The sequence below is a fragment of the Lonchura striata genome, chromosome Z, assembly GCF_046129695.1.
Source record: "Lonchura striata isolate bLonStr1 chromosome Z, bLonStr1.mat, whole genome shotgun sequence".
Taxonomy (NCBI): Eukaryota; Metazoa; Chordata; class Aves; order Passeriformes; family Estrildidae; genus Lonchura; species Lonchura striata.
Window position 1 is genome coordinate 47832302 of NC_134642.1, and position 14949 is coordinate 47847250.

Here is a 14949-nt window from a genome sequence, read left to right on the forward strand (position 1 = left end):
GCTGCTGAGAGTCTTTGTCCAATCTGTTTGGGAGACACTGAAGCAAAGTAGTCGTGCTGGGTTATGCTTGTGTTAAATGCAGAGGGGTGTGAAGCAGTTTTGTTTCCCAGTACTGATGCCCTAGCAGTTTGGTTTCCCAGTGCTGGTACCCTGACTTAATACACAAATCTTCACCTCCTTGCACTACAGCTGGTCTAACACGCTCCCCAACCTGCAGCCATGGGAGGCAAGCATATGTGCTGCTAGGTGCAAGGAGCTACTGATGTAGAAATTCTCCCTCTCCATTGCCACCTCTTGTGCTCTGGGAAAGGGAAGTGCCGCTGCAGGCGGTCAGGAGTGTGTGGGCTGGTGCTTGCTGTGGGGTGGGGTGGAGGCTACAGCATGCCCACAGAAGGGCAGTAGTCAGTGACCACCCATCCCCATCTGCCCTGGACAGGAGTTTAAGAGCACAAGACAACACTGAGTTGTAAAACCATGACAAGGAGGAGTACTTCCAAAAGCCCTGCTGGGACCACCCTCCCTTCTCTAGCCAAGTCCCTATGCCACATTCTTAGGTCTTGCAAGGCCTTAAATCCTCTGCTTGGTGGGCAGGCAGGTTACTGCATAGCTGCAGAAGAGAACATGGAAAAAGTGACAACCTATATTATTGGAAACATGTGCCCTTCCCAGGCACCTTGTCTCCTCTGACAAAACCACAGAGTAAACCTATGACTAAACATCACCATGTCAGCTAGACTGTGGCACAGCAGTGTCCAGTCTTTCCTTGAACACTTCCAGGCATGGTGACTCCACCAACTCCCTAGGAAGCCTATTACAATATCCAGTCATGCCTTCTGTAAAGAAGTCTTCCTGATGTCTGACCTAAACCTCCCCTGGTGCAGCTTGAGGCCATATATCCTCTTGTCCTGTCACTGGTTGCCTGTGCAGAGAGCCTGACCCCCACCTGGCTACAGCCCCCTGTCAGAGAGTAGCAGAGTGGGTAAAGTCTCACCTGAAACTCCTTTTCTCCAGGCTGAACAAGCCCTGTTGCCTCAGCTGGTCCTGGGCTCTTCACCAGCTCTACCAGTCATCTCTGGGCACACTCCAGCACCTCAGTGTTCTTCCTGAACTGGGGCCCTGAACAGGACACAAATCTCAAGGTGTGGCATCACCAGTGCCAGGCTGGTCACACTATTGCCGATACAGGCCAAGATGCCATTGACCTTCTTGGACACCTGGGCACACTCCCAGCTGGATGCTGGCCAGCACCCCTAGGCTCTTTTCCACTGGGCCTCTTTCCAGCCACCCTGCCCCAGCCTGCAACACTGCATGGAGTTGTGACCCAAGGGCAGGACCCAACACTTGGCCTTACTGAACCTCACACCTTTGCCCTTGGCCCATTGATCCAGCCTGTCCAGATCCCTCTGCAGAGCCTCCCTGCCCTCCAGCAGGCCAACATTCCCACAGTTTGCTGTCATCAGTGAATTATGCTGAGAGCACAGTTGACCTCATACAGATCATCAGTAAAGATTTTAAACAGGATTGGGCCAAATACTAATTCCTGAGGAACACCACTAGTGACCAGCCCCCAGCTGATGTGACACCATTCACCTCCATTCTCTGGGCCTGACTGTACAGCTGGTTTCCAACCCAGCAAAGAGCACTGCTGTCCAAGCCGTGGGCTGCCAGCTTTTCCAGGAGTGTGCTGTGGAGATGGTGTCATAGGCTTTGCTCAGCTCTAGGTAGACAACATCCACAGTCTTTCCCTCACCCTCTGGGGAGATCACCTGGTCATAGGACATCAGGTTGGTCAGGCGAGACCTGCCTTTCCCAAAAATGTGTTGGCTGGGCCCAATCCCCTGGTTTCCCTGCATATGCTGTGTGATCACACTCAAGATGATCTATTCCATCCCACTACAGAGGCCGACAGGCCTGTAGCTCCCTGGATCGTCCTTCCATCACTTCTAGAATGGGTATCACACTGGGTAACCCAGTCAGCTCAGACCTCCCTGCTTATCCAGGATTGATGCAGACAATGCAGAGCAGCTCAGGGTGCTCTCCTGCCAGCTCCCTCTTGGATGAATCCCATCTGGGCCCATGGACTTGGGTCTAACTCAGAACCCAAGTACCTCAACCTTTTCCTTGTCCTTAATTACGATGGTCTCCCATACACAACCCTTCAATAACCAATGGAGATTCTCCTAGACCCTCCTTTTCTTAAAGTATTTATAAAAACACTTTATATTTCACAGTGGTGGCCAGTTCCAGCCAAGCTTTCACCTTTCTAATTTTCTCACTACCATTATCCTTGTACCCTTCTTGAGTTGTCTGCCCCTTCTTTCAAGGGTCATAACTTCTTTTCCCCGAGTTACAGCAGGAGTATCCTGTTCAGCCAGGAGGAACAGGAAGACCAGGCTGGTCTTCCTCCATGATGGCTCATGATCCGGCACACAGGGACAGTCTGCTCCTCTGCCTTCCAAGATTTCCTCTTTAAAGCATGGCCAGTCCTCATGGGACCCCTTTGTTATTAAGAACTGTTTTCCAAGGGACTCTCTGAACCAGTGTTCTGAATAGGCCAAGGACCACCCTCCAGAAAGCCAAGGCAGAGGTTTTGTTGACCTTGTTCCTTACTTACCAAGGGTTGAAAACTGTAATCTCATGGTCATTTCTCCCAAGATGGCCTCCAACCATATGTTCCACCAGCCCTTCTCTGTTCATAAACAGCAGAACTACAAGGCCACTGCCCCTGATATGGTCATGCTGTAATTTAGGAATGGCGTTCCCCAATTCAGCATTTCTACTGAAACACTCTAAACCATGCACAACTTGCTCAGCTCCTCCCAGTAGGAAGTAGATGAGAATTAGAGGCACAAAAGGTACAAATCAAGGATTGAGATAATAATTTACTGGAAACAGCAGTGAGGTAAGTAACAAACAGTATCAATATTGATATTAATATTGCACAGGAAAGATGATCAATTCACATGCGAATTCCCACCCCATGAAACCCGATGTTACCCTGACTGAAAAGGATCCCCTCTGCCCACCCACCCCCGTGTATGGTGTGAGGCACTACAGGATAACTTCCAGGTCTGGGTTACACCCCTCCTGGCTACTGCAACAAATAACTGTCCTGGCCAGAGCCAGGACAGCTCACTTGCCAGCTGTCCCTTGTCTTCCAAACACTCCAGGAACCTCCTAGACTGCCTCCTCTCTGCATTTTCCAGCAGATATCCTGCAAGTGAAAGCCTCCCACAAGAACAAGGACTAGCAGTAGTGAAATGCTAGCCAAGCTCTTAGAGAGGCTGCCCCTTTATCCTGTCTGGGTGGTCTGTAACAGACTCCCCCTGGGATGTCTGCTTCGTTGGCCTTTCCCTGATCCCTACCCACTGACACCCAACCTTATCATCACGGCCCTTGAGTTCTGTAGTCAAGACTCTCCCTAATGTACAGTCACCTCACAGCCTTTGCTTGTCTGCCTGTCCTGAAGAGCTTATGACCATCATTGCAGTACTCCAGCCATGGGAGACATCACACCACATTTCCATACTGGCAAATATGTCATAGTTTTCCAACTGAAATTTCGGTTCTGCACAGCTATAGTGTCCAAGGCTCACAAAGGAAGTCTCCAGAGACGTCCTCGGAATCTGCCATATTTACAGTGGTCAATAAATGTAGAGCCACACATGATCCTTTACTTCAGAACATATTCCTTCACTTCAGTAATTACCACATGCATCCCCCAACAGCTGCAAGAATGTGAATTTAAAATTTAAAACCTTAAAAAAAATTCACTCTACTGAAAGCAATTATCATTCAAGTGCATTTGAAAGAGCTCTACCATGGAACACTACTTCACTCTTGCCCCAAGGACAGGTCTTGACCCTTGCCTTGGTCTCTGCTTCATAAGTTGGCAAGAAAAAAAAAAAAAAAAAAAAAAGTAGAGAATACACCTAAGGATCTATCCTGTAAAATACAGTAGAGATGTATCAGAACCTCCCAAGGAAGCAGGCAGCTTTCCTTTTAAAAGAGAATTCTCCTTTATGAAGTTGTGTATCTGAGCCCAAGGAGAACCTGCCTCATTAGATGGCCTTCCACCACCAGAAGTAATGCTCTATCAGCCCTCTGCCCGCCCATGAGCAGTAACTGAAAACCAAACTACAAAGAAAATAATGAGCCTCCCTCCTGATGGATGCAGAAAACCCATGTAAAGTTCACCTTGATTTCATCAGTGCATCATGTACAATGATACAAACTTAACTTTTGACCAAGAAGATAACCAATTGTTGAACTCTTAGAACTCTTACTATATTCTACCCTCCGATCTAGCTTAAAGGCTAAAGCCTACTGTTCTTCACAGAGCTTCTCGCAACTGAAAAATATAATGCTACACAGAATTTGGCAACAGCTTGTTCATAATAAGCATTTATTTGACTTTAATACAAAATACCATTAAAAAAAAAGTCAAATTAAAAAATTGGTTAACACTACATCTTCTCGTAAGTTAATTCAAGGCCACAAACAGTGCATGTCTTTTTATACATATCTTCAACAATATTTTCTTCTGGTCCATATTCATGTTCATGGATACTGGCTTCTTTCTTCCACAAACTACTTCTCACAGCACGGCGGAGTTCTGGTAAAAAATACAAGAAAATTTTAAGATTTTAATAAATCTTAAATAGTGTTCAATAGAACTCGAGCTAACCAGCTTCCTGAGGCCTGACAATATGCTTGCTGCCTGTCTTCCACCAGGTCTGGGAAATAATCTGCTCTTGCAAGAACAAGCTCTGACTTGCCCTGCAATCCTCACCTTGTTTGCATATTTTAAAGGCCAAGAACTATACTGTCATGGGATTTTATAGGCAAAGATTCTCCATCTGGACTAAGGATGTGTTGCTTGCTGCCTTTTCACACAAAGTCATTAAGAGATATCCAAAAGGGATCGGTGGAACATAAAGAAAACGGTTTTTTTGAACACCTCATCTATTTTACATGGCCAAGAAAGAGTCATTTTCATTCAGGTCACAGTAAGCCTCCCAAATGACTTGGCATTCTCTAAGCTTTATGCCCAATAATATGAGTTGCCTCTGCAGCATCTGCAGTGAAATCTGTGGGCTCTATAGAGCACACAAGCTGGCAGCAGGGCCCAAGATATTATCCGGACGTTGCAAGCGGGTGGCAAGAATACTGAACAGCAAAATGTGGTCACATTTTGAGCCAAACCATTCAGAGGCTGCAAACTTTGTCACGTAGAGGACTGTACTTGCACTGAACTCTGGCATCTTGGCTACAGTCTGCCGCCAGTCCTTCTGTGCACACAAAATCAATGGCCCAGACAGGTTATTTGTGCAGACCCAAGTTCTACCTCCTTCAGACAACCCTAGAACAGCCAGCGTGAGCTTTCTGCCCTTGTAAACACCACCCCCAAACAAAGCATGGATGCTCTAAGTGGTACAAAAGATCCCACCCATCAAATACTCCTCTAAATACTAATTTATCAGAGAAAAAACCTGTAGAGCAATTTGCAGTAAAGACAGCCCATAGGAATCCTGCGAACAGGAAAACCTATTTTCATTAGTCATTCCACCTGAAGGCTATCGCAGAATTATAACACACTGCCATAAAAATCCGTCTTCCACAAGTCAAAAGTATCAGAAGCAACCCATGGCACATCCTGGGTGCCATATATACCCAAAAATGTGAAAAACACTATAATGAACCATTGTAATTCATTTCTGTCGCATCACGTTCACAGAACAGGGGAATTCACGCTGGAGGGGACCTCAAGTCCTGCAGTCCAACACTGTCCAAAATAGTCAGCTATGAGGTGACACCAGACTGCTCCAGGCTCACCCTCAGTCTTGAAAACCTCCATTTTACCACACTGAATATTTTCTCAGTAATTTATTCAGATGCAGACAGAGGTTTAAACTTCCCTTCAGGTACTGAAGTATGTAATTTTTATGAATTACCTTTAACCTTCTTGTCAAACTTCTTCTGTTTCATCTTCTCTCTGCTATCACGGCGCAGCTCCTTTGCTTCTTGCAATGCTTCTTCGCTACCCCAGACTTCAAGTGAACGCTTGATTACCTACAGGATGGACATAAGTGCCTTTTTTTTTTCGCCCCCAAAATTATAAAAGTGAACTACTCTAACTTACAAATTTAATTTTCTCTCCACACACACATAAACTAACCCATCTTCCATTACCTCCCACCTGTATCTGCTTTTGACTCAGAAGACTGCAGTCCTTCCACAAGAAGAGGCAACCTTGGTTATTAGTATCAGTTGGATGTAACTTAGGAAAACTTAAACCCAGCTCTAATTTTGCCCGTATTTTACTAAAGCAGTATGATTCCCATGAAGGACTGAACAAGAAATGACAAAAGCCCTGGAAAATCCACTTGCCTCTCCTGCTGCCTCTGCAGGCAAAGCTGTGAACACAGCTGCAAAGGGCCACACACAACTGCAGCTGCCCCATGCACTTCAGCGTAAAACTGAAGGGCCACGTGCTTTGTGACTTGTAATTGTGCAACCCACTGAAGTTCTGCTCAATGAACATCTTTAAAATGCTCTCAAAACCAGACATTTTCAAAACTTGGACTGCAACTATTTAACTATAACAAACTACACATAAGACACTTAGCTTTGACAAAACCATTCAGGTACCAAGTGACAAAGCTGTATGAAGGTATAAAAAGGTCTGAAACACAGTAAGTTTCTATACCTGTACTTTTAAATAAAGTTTCATTTCACCCCATCGTGAATTATGAGGGTTTTTCTTCACAATGAATCTGAGCACTGGTTCCCTCTTGTCTAAGTCACAGTCTTTAAGCAAGTACTCGTCTTTTGCTTCTGTCCTTGTAATAAGCTTATGTTTATCTTCAACATCTCTGCAAGATGTAAAATAATGATGAGAAAGCTACACCCTAAAACCACAGGTTATTAACATCTAAATTCCCATCCCTTCTAACATTCCTGAAATACAGGTAGCCCTAATACCCTCAGTTTTTCATACATGCAAATAAATTTGGATTCCAACAGCCTAGCTGAACTCCAGACTAGATTTACTGAAATAAACAGTTTTAAAATTTGCCCATTTCAGCAAACACAGACTGAGAAGCCTGCTTTTCTATAAAGGATCTTCTTTTATTTTCTTACAAGAGGAAAAACCTGAAACTTAAAATGAATATGAATAAATTCATGTATTCACCTAACTCAGATGCAATCCAAGAGGACTGAAGTATGAGCCTCACATGGTCGACAGAAAGAATGTATAATGTGAGGCAGGTCCTATCACCTGAGAATATACATACTCCATATGCTTCTAGAGCTCAGAAGCTGATTAGCAACACAGACCACTTCTTTCTATAATGCATGATAGTAGGCAGAGAAAACATAAAGGCTCTGCAGCCTTTACCAGATAATGAAAAACTCTGTAACCACAGCAGCATTTGAGTTAATGGAAAAAATTAAGTTTACGCAATCCTGACTGAAGTACAGCTTGAATCACTTGAGCCAAACTATCTGCCAAACACTAAGTGCTAACAACGGCCATCAAGGAAGTACTGCTGTAAATGTAGCTTTACTAGAATTCAAAGTTCAGTTGCAGCCAGTGCACCAAGGACACTCCAGCCATCAGCTACAACAGCTTAGACCCTAAGACTCCAGAGGTTGGACTCCAAGTCCTGTCCCCCAACATCCTTTTCCTACCCACTGTAACTTCTGAAACAGAACTTTGCTTCCAACACGACTGCAAATTGCCTACACCACGTGCACACCCCTAACCACTCCCTGCAGTACATGTGTAGGCTTCCAGAACAAACTCCTGTTTTTTTTTTCATTCATCCAATTCATTCTTACACACATGGGCAGCCGGCTGCTGCAGTTGGTTTCATTGCCCTTGTTATCTTGATGGCTTTTGGAGCGTTTTCTGCGTTAAAAGATAAGAACTTGCTCTCCTCTCAAGGTCAAACTCCTGCTTACCTTGCAGGCCAACCAGTAACCTCCGATGGGGGCTCTGCCCTTTGGCTGCTGTGCTTCCAGCACGCCCATGCTGACCAAAGTACCAACTTCACTTGAGTTAAAACACTGGGACCACAAACACTCTCCTAACCCCTGCTCCACTTCAGAGCATATATTTGTGTTGCACCACGTTTTCAAATGGCTCTAGTCTGCAGCAAGACAAATTTTCACACTGATGAACACACCAACTGCTCTCATAACATCCTATTTCCATAATGTTGTATGAAAATCCACTGATGTCCCCTATCCTAAGGCAGGCTTATGAGACAATCTGTGATTCAATTCCATAATGAAACTTGCACAGGGTATCAGTCACCTTTCATTTACATTTTCTTAAAGTTACTGAAATATGTCTCTCTGCTGACAGTCTCTTTAAACGACTGTAACTCATTGAACTCTAGCCAGCAATCTTTATGTAAAATAGTGTTTCTCTCCTCTGATTATTTGTAATACCTGCAATTATCACATGTTGCCCAATCAAAGTGCTGCATAAGGTAGGAGTCCATGAATTCTTTGCCACAGTCTCCACAGATAAGATAGTCAAATTCTAGTACGGGTGCTAGTGGAAAGAAATATTTTTAAAGGGACTACAATGATAAAAACAAGCATCTAGAAGTGGTATTACAGGCAATTTTACTAGAATTCAGATAAGCACATTACAAACTAGTTTCACTCTATCAAAGCTTTTCAGAATACAGTACAAATTCAAATCCATTACCACACAATTCCATGAATGTTGGACTATTTTCTCGTTTCAAGTACTTAACTTTAACATTTAAATGTATATTTAACTTAGCCATTGTTAAAAAAAAATTCTCCACATTCTTCCCACAAAGAGCTTCAAATCCTCTCCTTCCACTTCCTCTGCTCTGACCATCTCAAATTATGCCCTGATTTATAGAGAACATGCGGGCAGAAACGGGAGGAAGCAGAGAAGGGATTCAGTTTGAAGAGGGTGGCCAGAGCAGGAAACTACAGGAGCTGCGCTGGCATCATAGTTCTCTCAGCTCCGCTCCAGATTGTTCCCTAGCTCAGCCACACCTGCCTCTCCCTAAACGAGCTCAGTGGAAGCCTGGGGCAGTTGGCAAGGTTCTTGTCCGTTCCAGCTGGCAGAAACGGAGGTGGATGGCCAGAGAGCTGCTAGGAGTGGAATGGGGATGGAGCTCCACTACAATCCTCTCCCCAAGCCCTCTCAGCACTGCTCCAAGCCCAGACTCATCTCAGCGCCAGCTACTGCTTCTGGCCGCATCCTCAACGGGCGGATCACCTCCAGCGTCATCACCATCTGTTTTTATGTTCCAAGACACCAAGAAACACTGATTCGGGGAACAACAGCTATAAGGAACATTCCTTGAATGGTAACATTGGAATTCTATCAGAAAATTAACATTTCTATACAGTTTTGAAATCTGAAAGCAAGGCAATGCTATGAAATTTTAGGAACACCTGAAGCAGAAGATTAATGGTTAACATGCAGCACCATGTATTTTAATTGCATTTGCATTTATAGCAGATCTGTTCCAGCAAAGACGACATTTTATGTAAATTCAGTCCTACTAGCGACAGCCGAATGCTCAGTACTTCACCGTCATTTCATACTCTTACATCACATTCCATCATTTAAGGCAGTGCTCCCGAACACGAAGACATTTTATTAAGACAATGACGTTATGAATTACACAGCAAAAAATACGCCCAGTGTAAAGGCATCCCAGATCTACTTTAATTTATTATTAAACATTACCCATCCAAAGAAGCAGGGCTGCTAATTGTTTACACTGTTAATCAAATTGGTGCTGATTTCTAACAAAGAGATACACTGCACCAACAGCCCCGCAGCTGATTCAAGCAGAACAAAGCAAGACAAAGACAATCCCAGAGAAGAAAGTCGATCTATTTTGGGACCCTTACTTCTCCATTTGCTTTTTTTTTTTTTTTTTTTTTTTTTTTTTTTTTGGGGGGGGGTGGGGGGGTGGGGGGGGAGAATATCGCAAGGCAATGTGCTGAAATCCTCCACCGAACGATCAGTAACTTGGCGCCAGCACGTTTTATAACGATAAAAGCTGGCACTGCAGCACCGCTTCGGTCACATAAATCCCAAAATTCCCACAACCGACGAAGCCGCGAAGATTTACCTTTATGTCGGTCTTAAAATATAAATTCCCCGAAAGAAATAATGAAAATAACGTTTATGGAGGAGAAAAAAAAATTAAAATGTGCTATACCCAAGGGTACTGGCTGCGTCCCACTTCCGCGGCTTAAAATTCTTCATTTTTAATTACCGCGCATTTGCTATAGCCGATTAATTGCTGAAAAGAATCGGACGCGCCACTAATCGAGCACATCCAGAAAAACGTGTGAAGGAGAAAATGGGCTGGCAACAATTAAAAAAAAAAAAAGTAAAAGAAAAAAAAAAAAAAAGAAAAAAAGAAAAAAAGAAAAAGAGGGTAAGAAAGGAGAGTAAAAAAAGCCCGGGAAAAAAAAAAAAGGCGCCCATCCATCCCGCCCCGCTGGCGCGGCCGGAGCCGGCTCACTGTCGCCCCCGCGCCTTCCTGCCCTCCCCCGCCGCCTCCTCCCGCCGCCTCCCCGCCTCTCCCTACAGGCTTTTTTCCTAATTACCGGGTGGGTGCACGATATTCTCGCCGGCGCCGCGCTCTTCCTTCTGCTCGCTCTCCTCCTCCTCCAGGAAGAATCCCCCTCCCGTGTCCACGACCTTGGGGAGGGCCCGCGCCCGCGCGCCGCCGCCTGCGGGAGCACAAACGAGGCGCGCGCTGCGTTAGAGCGCCGCCGCCGGCAGGGGGCGCGCGCGGCCGCCCCCACCGCGCCGCGCGCGCGAGGCGGGGGGCCGCGCGGAGAGCGCGCGCGTGCAAGAGCCCCCCCCTCCCCCACACATGTGGGGGGAGGGGGGGGGCCTCGCGCGCCGCGGCGGATTCTCCCCCCCAACCCCCACCCCATCCAGCCACCCTACCGCACCCACGCCCCCCCTCCGCCGCCCCCACCGCCTCGCTGCCGGCGGCGCCCCCCTTTCCCCGCATCTTTCCCCTCTCGAAACCTCCCCCCTAAAAAAGAGAAAAAAGGGCGCGGGGACTCGCCCGTTCCGCCGCCGCCGCCATCCGACCTGCGGCAGGGTAGGGCCGGGCCGCCAGCCGCGCCTGCCGCAGTGCCAGCGCCCGCTGCCGGTTCCGCTCGATCTTCGCCAGCGCCGCCGCCGAGAGGTGCGGCCGCTCGCCCGCCGCGGCCGAAACCTCCTGCTCGTGGTCTTGCTGGTGGCCCGGGGCCGCGCCCGCCATGGCGGCGGCGGGAGCGACGGAGCCCCGTGGTCCCCCCCGCTCCGGCAGCCGCTCTCGCCCTTCCCCTCGCCGAGCCGCCGCCGCACTGCGCCTGCGCAGGGCGGGGGGCGGGGGTGGCCACAGAAGGGGCGAGGCCGCCCGCGCAGGCGCGCAGCTGCCGCCCCGCCCATCCCCGCGAGCCGCCAGGGCGGGGGCCCCGCCCCGCCGCCGCCGCGCGGGGCGCGCCGGGAGGGCGCGCGAGGGGGGGAGGGGAAGGGGGGGGCGCGCGCGGCCAGGCGGCGGGGCGGGGCCCGCGGCCCGCGTGGCGCGCGGGGGTGGGGGTGGGGGGCGCGCGCGGCCCGGGGGGGCCGGTGTGGGCCGAGGGGGGCGGCGGGACCGGGAGCGGGGCCGCGGGACCGGGCAGGGAACGCAGTGGGGGAGGGGAGCCGACGATGACCCTGCGCTTTCCGCACCGTCCCTCGCCTAGGGCCCGAGCGGCCCCGTGGAAAAAAAAAAAGCCATAAATCCCGCCCCGCCCGGCAGGAATTCCTCAGCAGCGTCACCCAGCAATGCCCCTTTTGTCCGCCCGGGCCGGCCTCGCCGCAGCCCCGCGCGAGGCCGGTTCTCGGCCGGAAACGGCCTCGGCCACGTTTTCTGCGCTGAAAACCGCTGGAGCGCTCTCCCCACTCCTGCGCCTGCTGTGCGCAGCCCGCCGCGGTGCCAGCCTCGCTCGGCACCGGCACCGAGCGCTTTCCTAACAAAATCCCCGTCCTGCCTTAATTGGTTTCGCGTGTTCCGTGCAAGGGAGGATAAATGGAGGCTGCAGCCTCCCTTACTGCCGAGGGACGCGCAAATGGCTTTGTCATGCAAATGTGGCTCTAAGCCACTTTCATATAAAGCCACTTAATGCCGAGCAGCCAGTGATCCTCGCCCGCCCGTCAGGCAGTGCCTGCCCTCTCCTTGAAGGAACGGAAATGGAGGCACTGGCACAGATGCGTGCTCCCGGCCTCCATGCTGAGACGGAATGACCTCAGCACAAGGAGAAGCCTTCCTTCCCTACCCCCCATACACCCCCCTCCCCCCCCCCAAAAAAAAAAGAAAAAAAAAAAAAAAAGAAAAGCTTGCTCTCTTCCGTAAAACTAAGCTAGTTTCCTCCCAACCCTTCCTTGCCGATCCCAGAATACGTCCCTTGTGCCTTTCCGTTCAAATGCCCGCGGTAATTACCTGCATGGATTGTGTTTCTCCTGTGTCCTAAAACATTTTATATCTTTTTAGCTTGTCGTCCTCGCTTGGCATTAACTTTCGACAACAGCCAGCAGAGTGTGCTATGAACGCTGAGAAAAGAACATCCTGCTTCTGGGAAATTTATATATATCTCCATATATATATATATATATATATATATATATATATATGTACACACACATCTACAGAAATGCAGATGAAGACATTTTAAGTGGTTCTAATACTTGTATGAGTAGTAGGTAGCTCCTCCCATCAATTAAAATACTTCTCTTGTCGCAGATCACAGAACGTCTTCCTTAAAAATTAATAACCAAGTCATACTAAACCGTCTGCTTTCAGCAAGATTGCTTTCCAGTGTTTGTATAAAGTTGGAAAAGTGCCACAGTGGAGATGTCCAAATACGTTTCACAGTCAGAGAGAAGGATCTAGAATACAAGGTATTTAATAGATGAAAATGCAAATCGTAACCTCAGCATACAGGAAGCAGCTTATGCAATTATACAGTATGAGCATACGTTTCTCCAACCTCATTACTCCCTTGTTTGGACTGACTTACTGACAGTGGAGTTCCAAACAGAGTAATAAACACGTAGAAACAAGTAAAATAAAAAAAAGATAGAAGAAAAGTGTTTACTAGATGTCTTGGAAATGTAAATGTTTGCTTGAAAAGCAAACATACGTATGTTTGGATTCCTTATGCTATTCTGGTGTCTTTTCTTCCTTGTTTTGTAGGAGCAGACATTCAGGGAGTAGTGAACTGAGTTGTGCTTGTGGGGTAACAAATAGTTCTGTATCATTCATAAACCAATGATTGCCTTAAAGCAAAGCCAAATTTGAGACCCTGTGTAAGGGTTTTAAGGGCAAAAGGACATTATTGTTATGCAACCATACTGGAATTAGGATTAAAAGGAAATCAGAATAGATAAACAAAAGCAAATTCAGGGGCAAGGTGTTCAAATAAAATTGGCTGTGGGCCACAACTATGTATGCAAGTGTTAAGTAAAACTGTTTTAGAAGTATCTACTAGAGATGTTTGGCTTTTTCTTTTTCTCAGAGGCAGTCTGACAGGGCAATCAAAGCAGAATATTCTCCCCAGCTCTGCTTCTGACCAGAATGAATCAAATACAATACGCCTAATTTTCATTGCCAAGAGAAGGTAATAAAACTAATAGTTGTATATTAGCAAGGAGTTACAAACTATCTCATATGCATTGCTCTGGTCATGCAATATTTGTGCTTAATATTAAACACATGTGGCTTAATGTGTGCACATGAGATAATAATTATAATGATATCTGTGTTTTAAACAGTTTTTCAGGTTCTGTATACCAAGTAGTATCAAACATTCCTTGCCTCCTGGTAGCCATGTCATTAATTGTCAAGCGCAGATGTGTATTATTTCATAGCCACAGAGACCATCATCAATGAGGAGTTGAGTGCAAGGAGGCAGCTGAGCAGCGCTTCACAATTCATCACTCCCATGGAGGAAACAGTGAGCAGCAAGGCAAGAATGTTTGCTGACTGTGCAAAACCTTTTTAAGTTAGAATGGGGTGCGGGTCATCTGTAAGGAGTTGTGGGTAATTAGGCAGTGAAAAACTAGATTAAATACAGAGTAGATAAATGCAAGATGATGTCATAACTTTATATCTTTACATAAACTGTACTGTTATATCTTTACGTAAAAGGTAGGAATACCTGAATTAGTTGTTGCCACTTAGTAGTGAGATTTAAGTATATATGCCCTGCATTAATGCCATCTTTGTGTTTGGAAAAGCAAGGTACATTTCCAGGAAAGGGACAGAGAACAAAACCAGGAATACATTTATGGCACTCCAGAAATCTGTGGTGAGTTCACACCATGAGTACTGTTCCCTGTTGTGTTTCCTGCTTCTTAGAAAGCAAATGCTGAAATGAGAAAAGAATAACAAGGATGCTCGGCTGTCTGACTTTGTGTCCCTTGAAAGGGACAGCTGAGGTTTGGAGTTCTCTCCAAAGAGGGAGGATGCATGAGGCCCATCACATCCTATGTAACTTGTAGAGGGTGGATGCCAGCTGACAGTTTCTGAGTATAAACCATCAGATTTGCAGTAGCAGGAGCCCAGGTCTAAATAAGCAAGAGAAGATTGTTCTTTGTTTAGTGCCTTTCTGAATGTCATGCTGAATACAGGCTGTTTCACTAGGATGCAGGGAAGATGGACCATGTATTTGGAAGAGGACTGTGTTGAGAGTTAATGAATGAACACCCCCTCATGCTCAGGAAATTCCCTGAGCTGAAAGCAGTTGGTAGCTGTGGGAGTGTTGCAGAGAAGATATAATATATTTGCCTTGCTTTTCCTCTTCCTTTGACGTTTGCCTGTGTCCTGTGGTGGAAACAGGATGTTGGACTGAATAGGTTCTTCATCAGAGGCAGTATACCTTTTCCTCTGT

At 47.0% G+C, this 14949-nt stretch overlaps 1 protein-coding gene across 1 annotated transcript; it reads right to left on the reverse strand.

Moving 5' to 3' along the window:
• Nucleotides 1-4376: 4376 nt before the first annotated feature.
• XPA (XPA, DNA damage recognition and repair factor) lies at nucleotides 4377-11377 on the reverse strand. The gene is made up of 6 exons (XM_021537121.2): nucleotides 11126-11377; nucleotides 10627-10752; nucleotides 8461-8566; nucleotides 6710-6875; nucleotides 5955-6072; nucleotides 4377-4615 (listed from the first exon to the last, which is right to left on the reverse strand). The coding sequence occupies exons 1-6, from the start codon at nucleotides 11295-11297 to the stop codon at nucleotides 4467-4469; spliced, it is 837 nt and encodes a 278-aa protein (XP_021392796.2). The 5' UTR covers nucleotides 11298-11377; the 3' UTR covers nucleotides 4377-4466.
• Nucleotides 11378-14949: the final 3572 nt, after the last annotated feature.

Bases quoted from the DNA above. Each gene is read 5' to 3' on its own strand.
- XPA (XM_021537121.2), bottom strand. From the start codon at position 11,297: ATGGCGGGCGCGGCCCCGGGCCACCAGCAAGACCACGAGCAGGAGGTT. The intron at 10,753-11,125 runs GTCGGATGGCGG...GTGCTCCCGCAG, and splicing joins CCGGCCCTACCCTGCCGCAG to GCGGCGGCGCGCGGGCGCGG. The intron at 8,567-10,626 runs GTAATTAGGAAA...TCTTTCCACTAG, and splicing joins GAATATCGTGCACCCACCCG to CACCCGTACTAGAATTTGAC.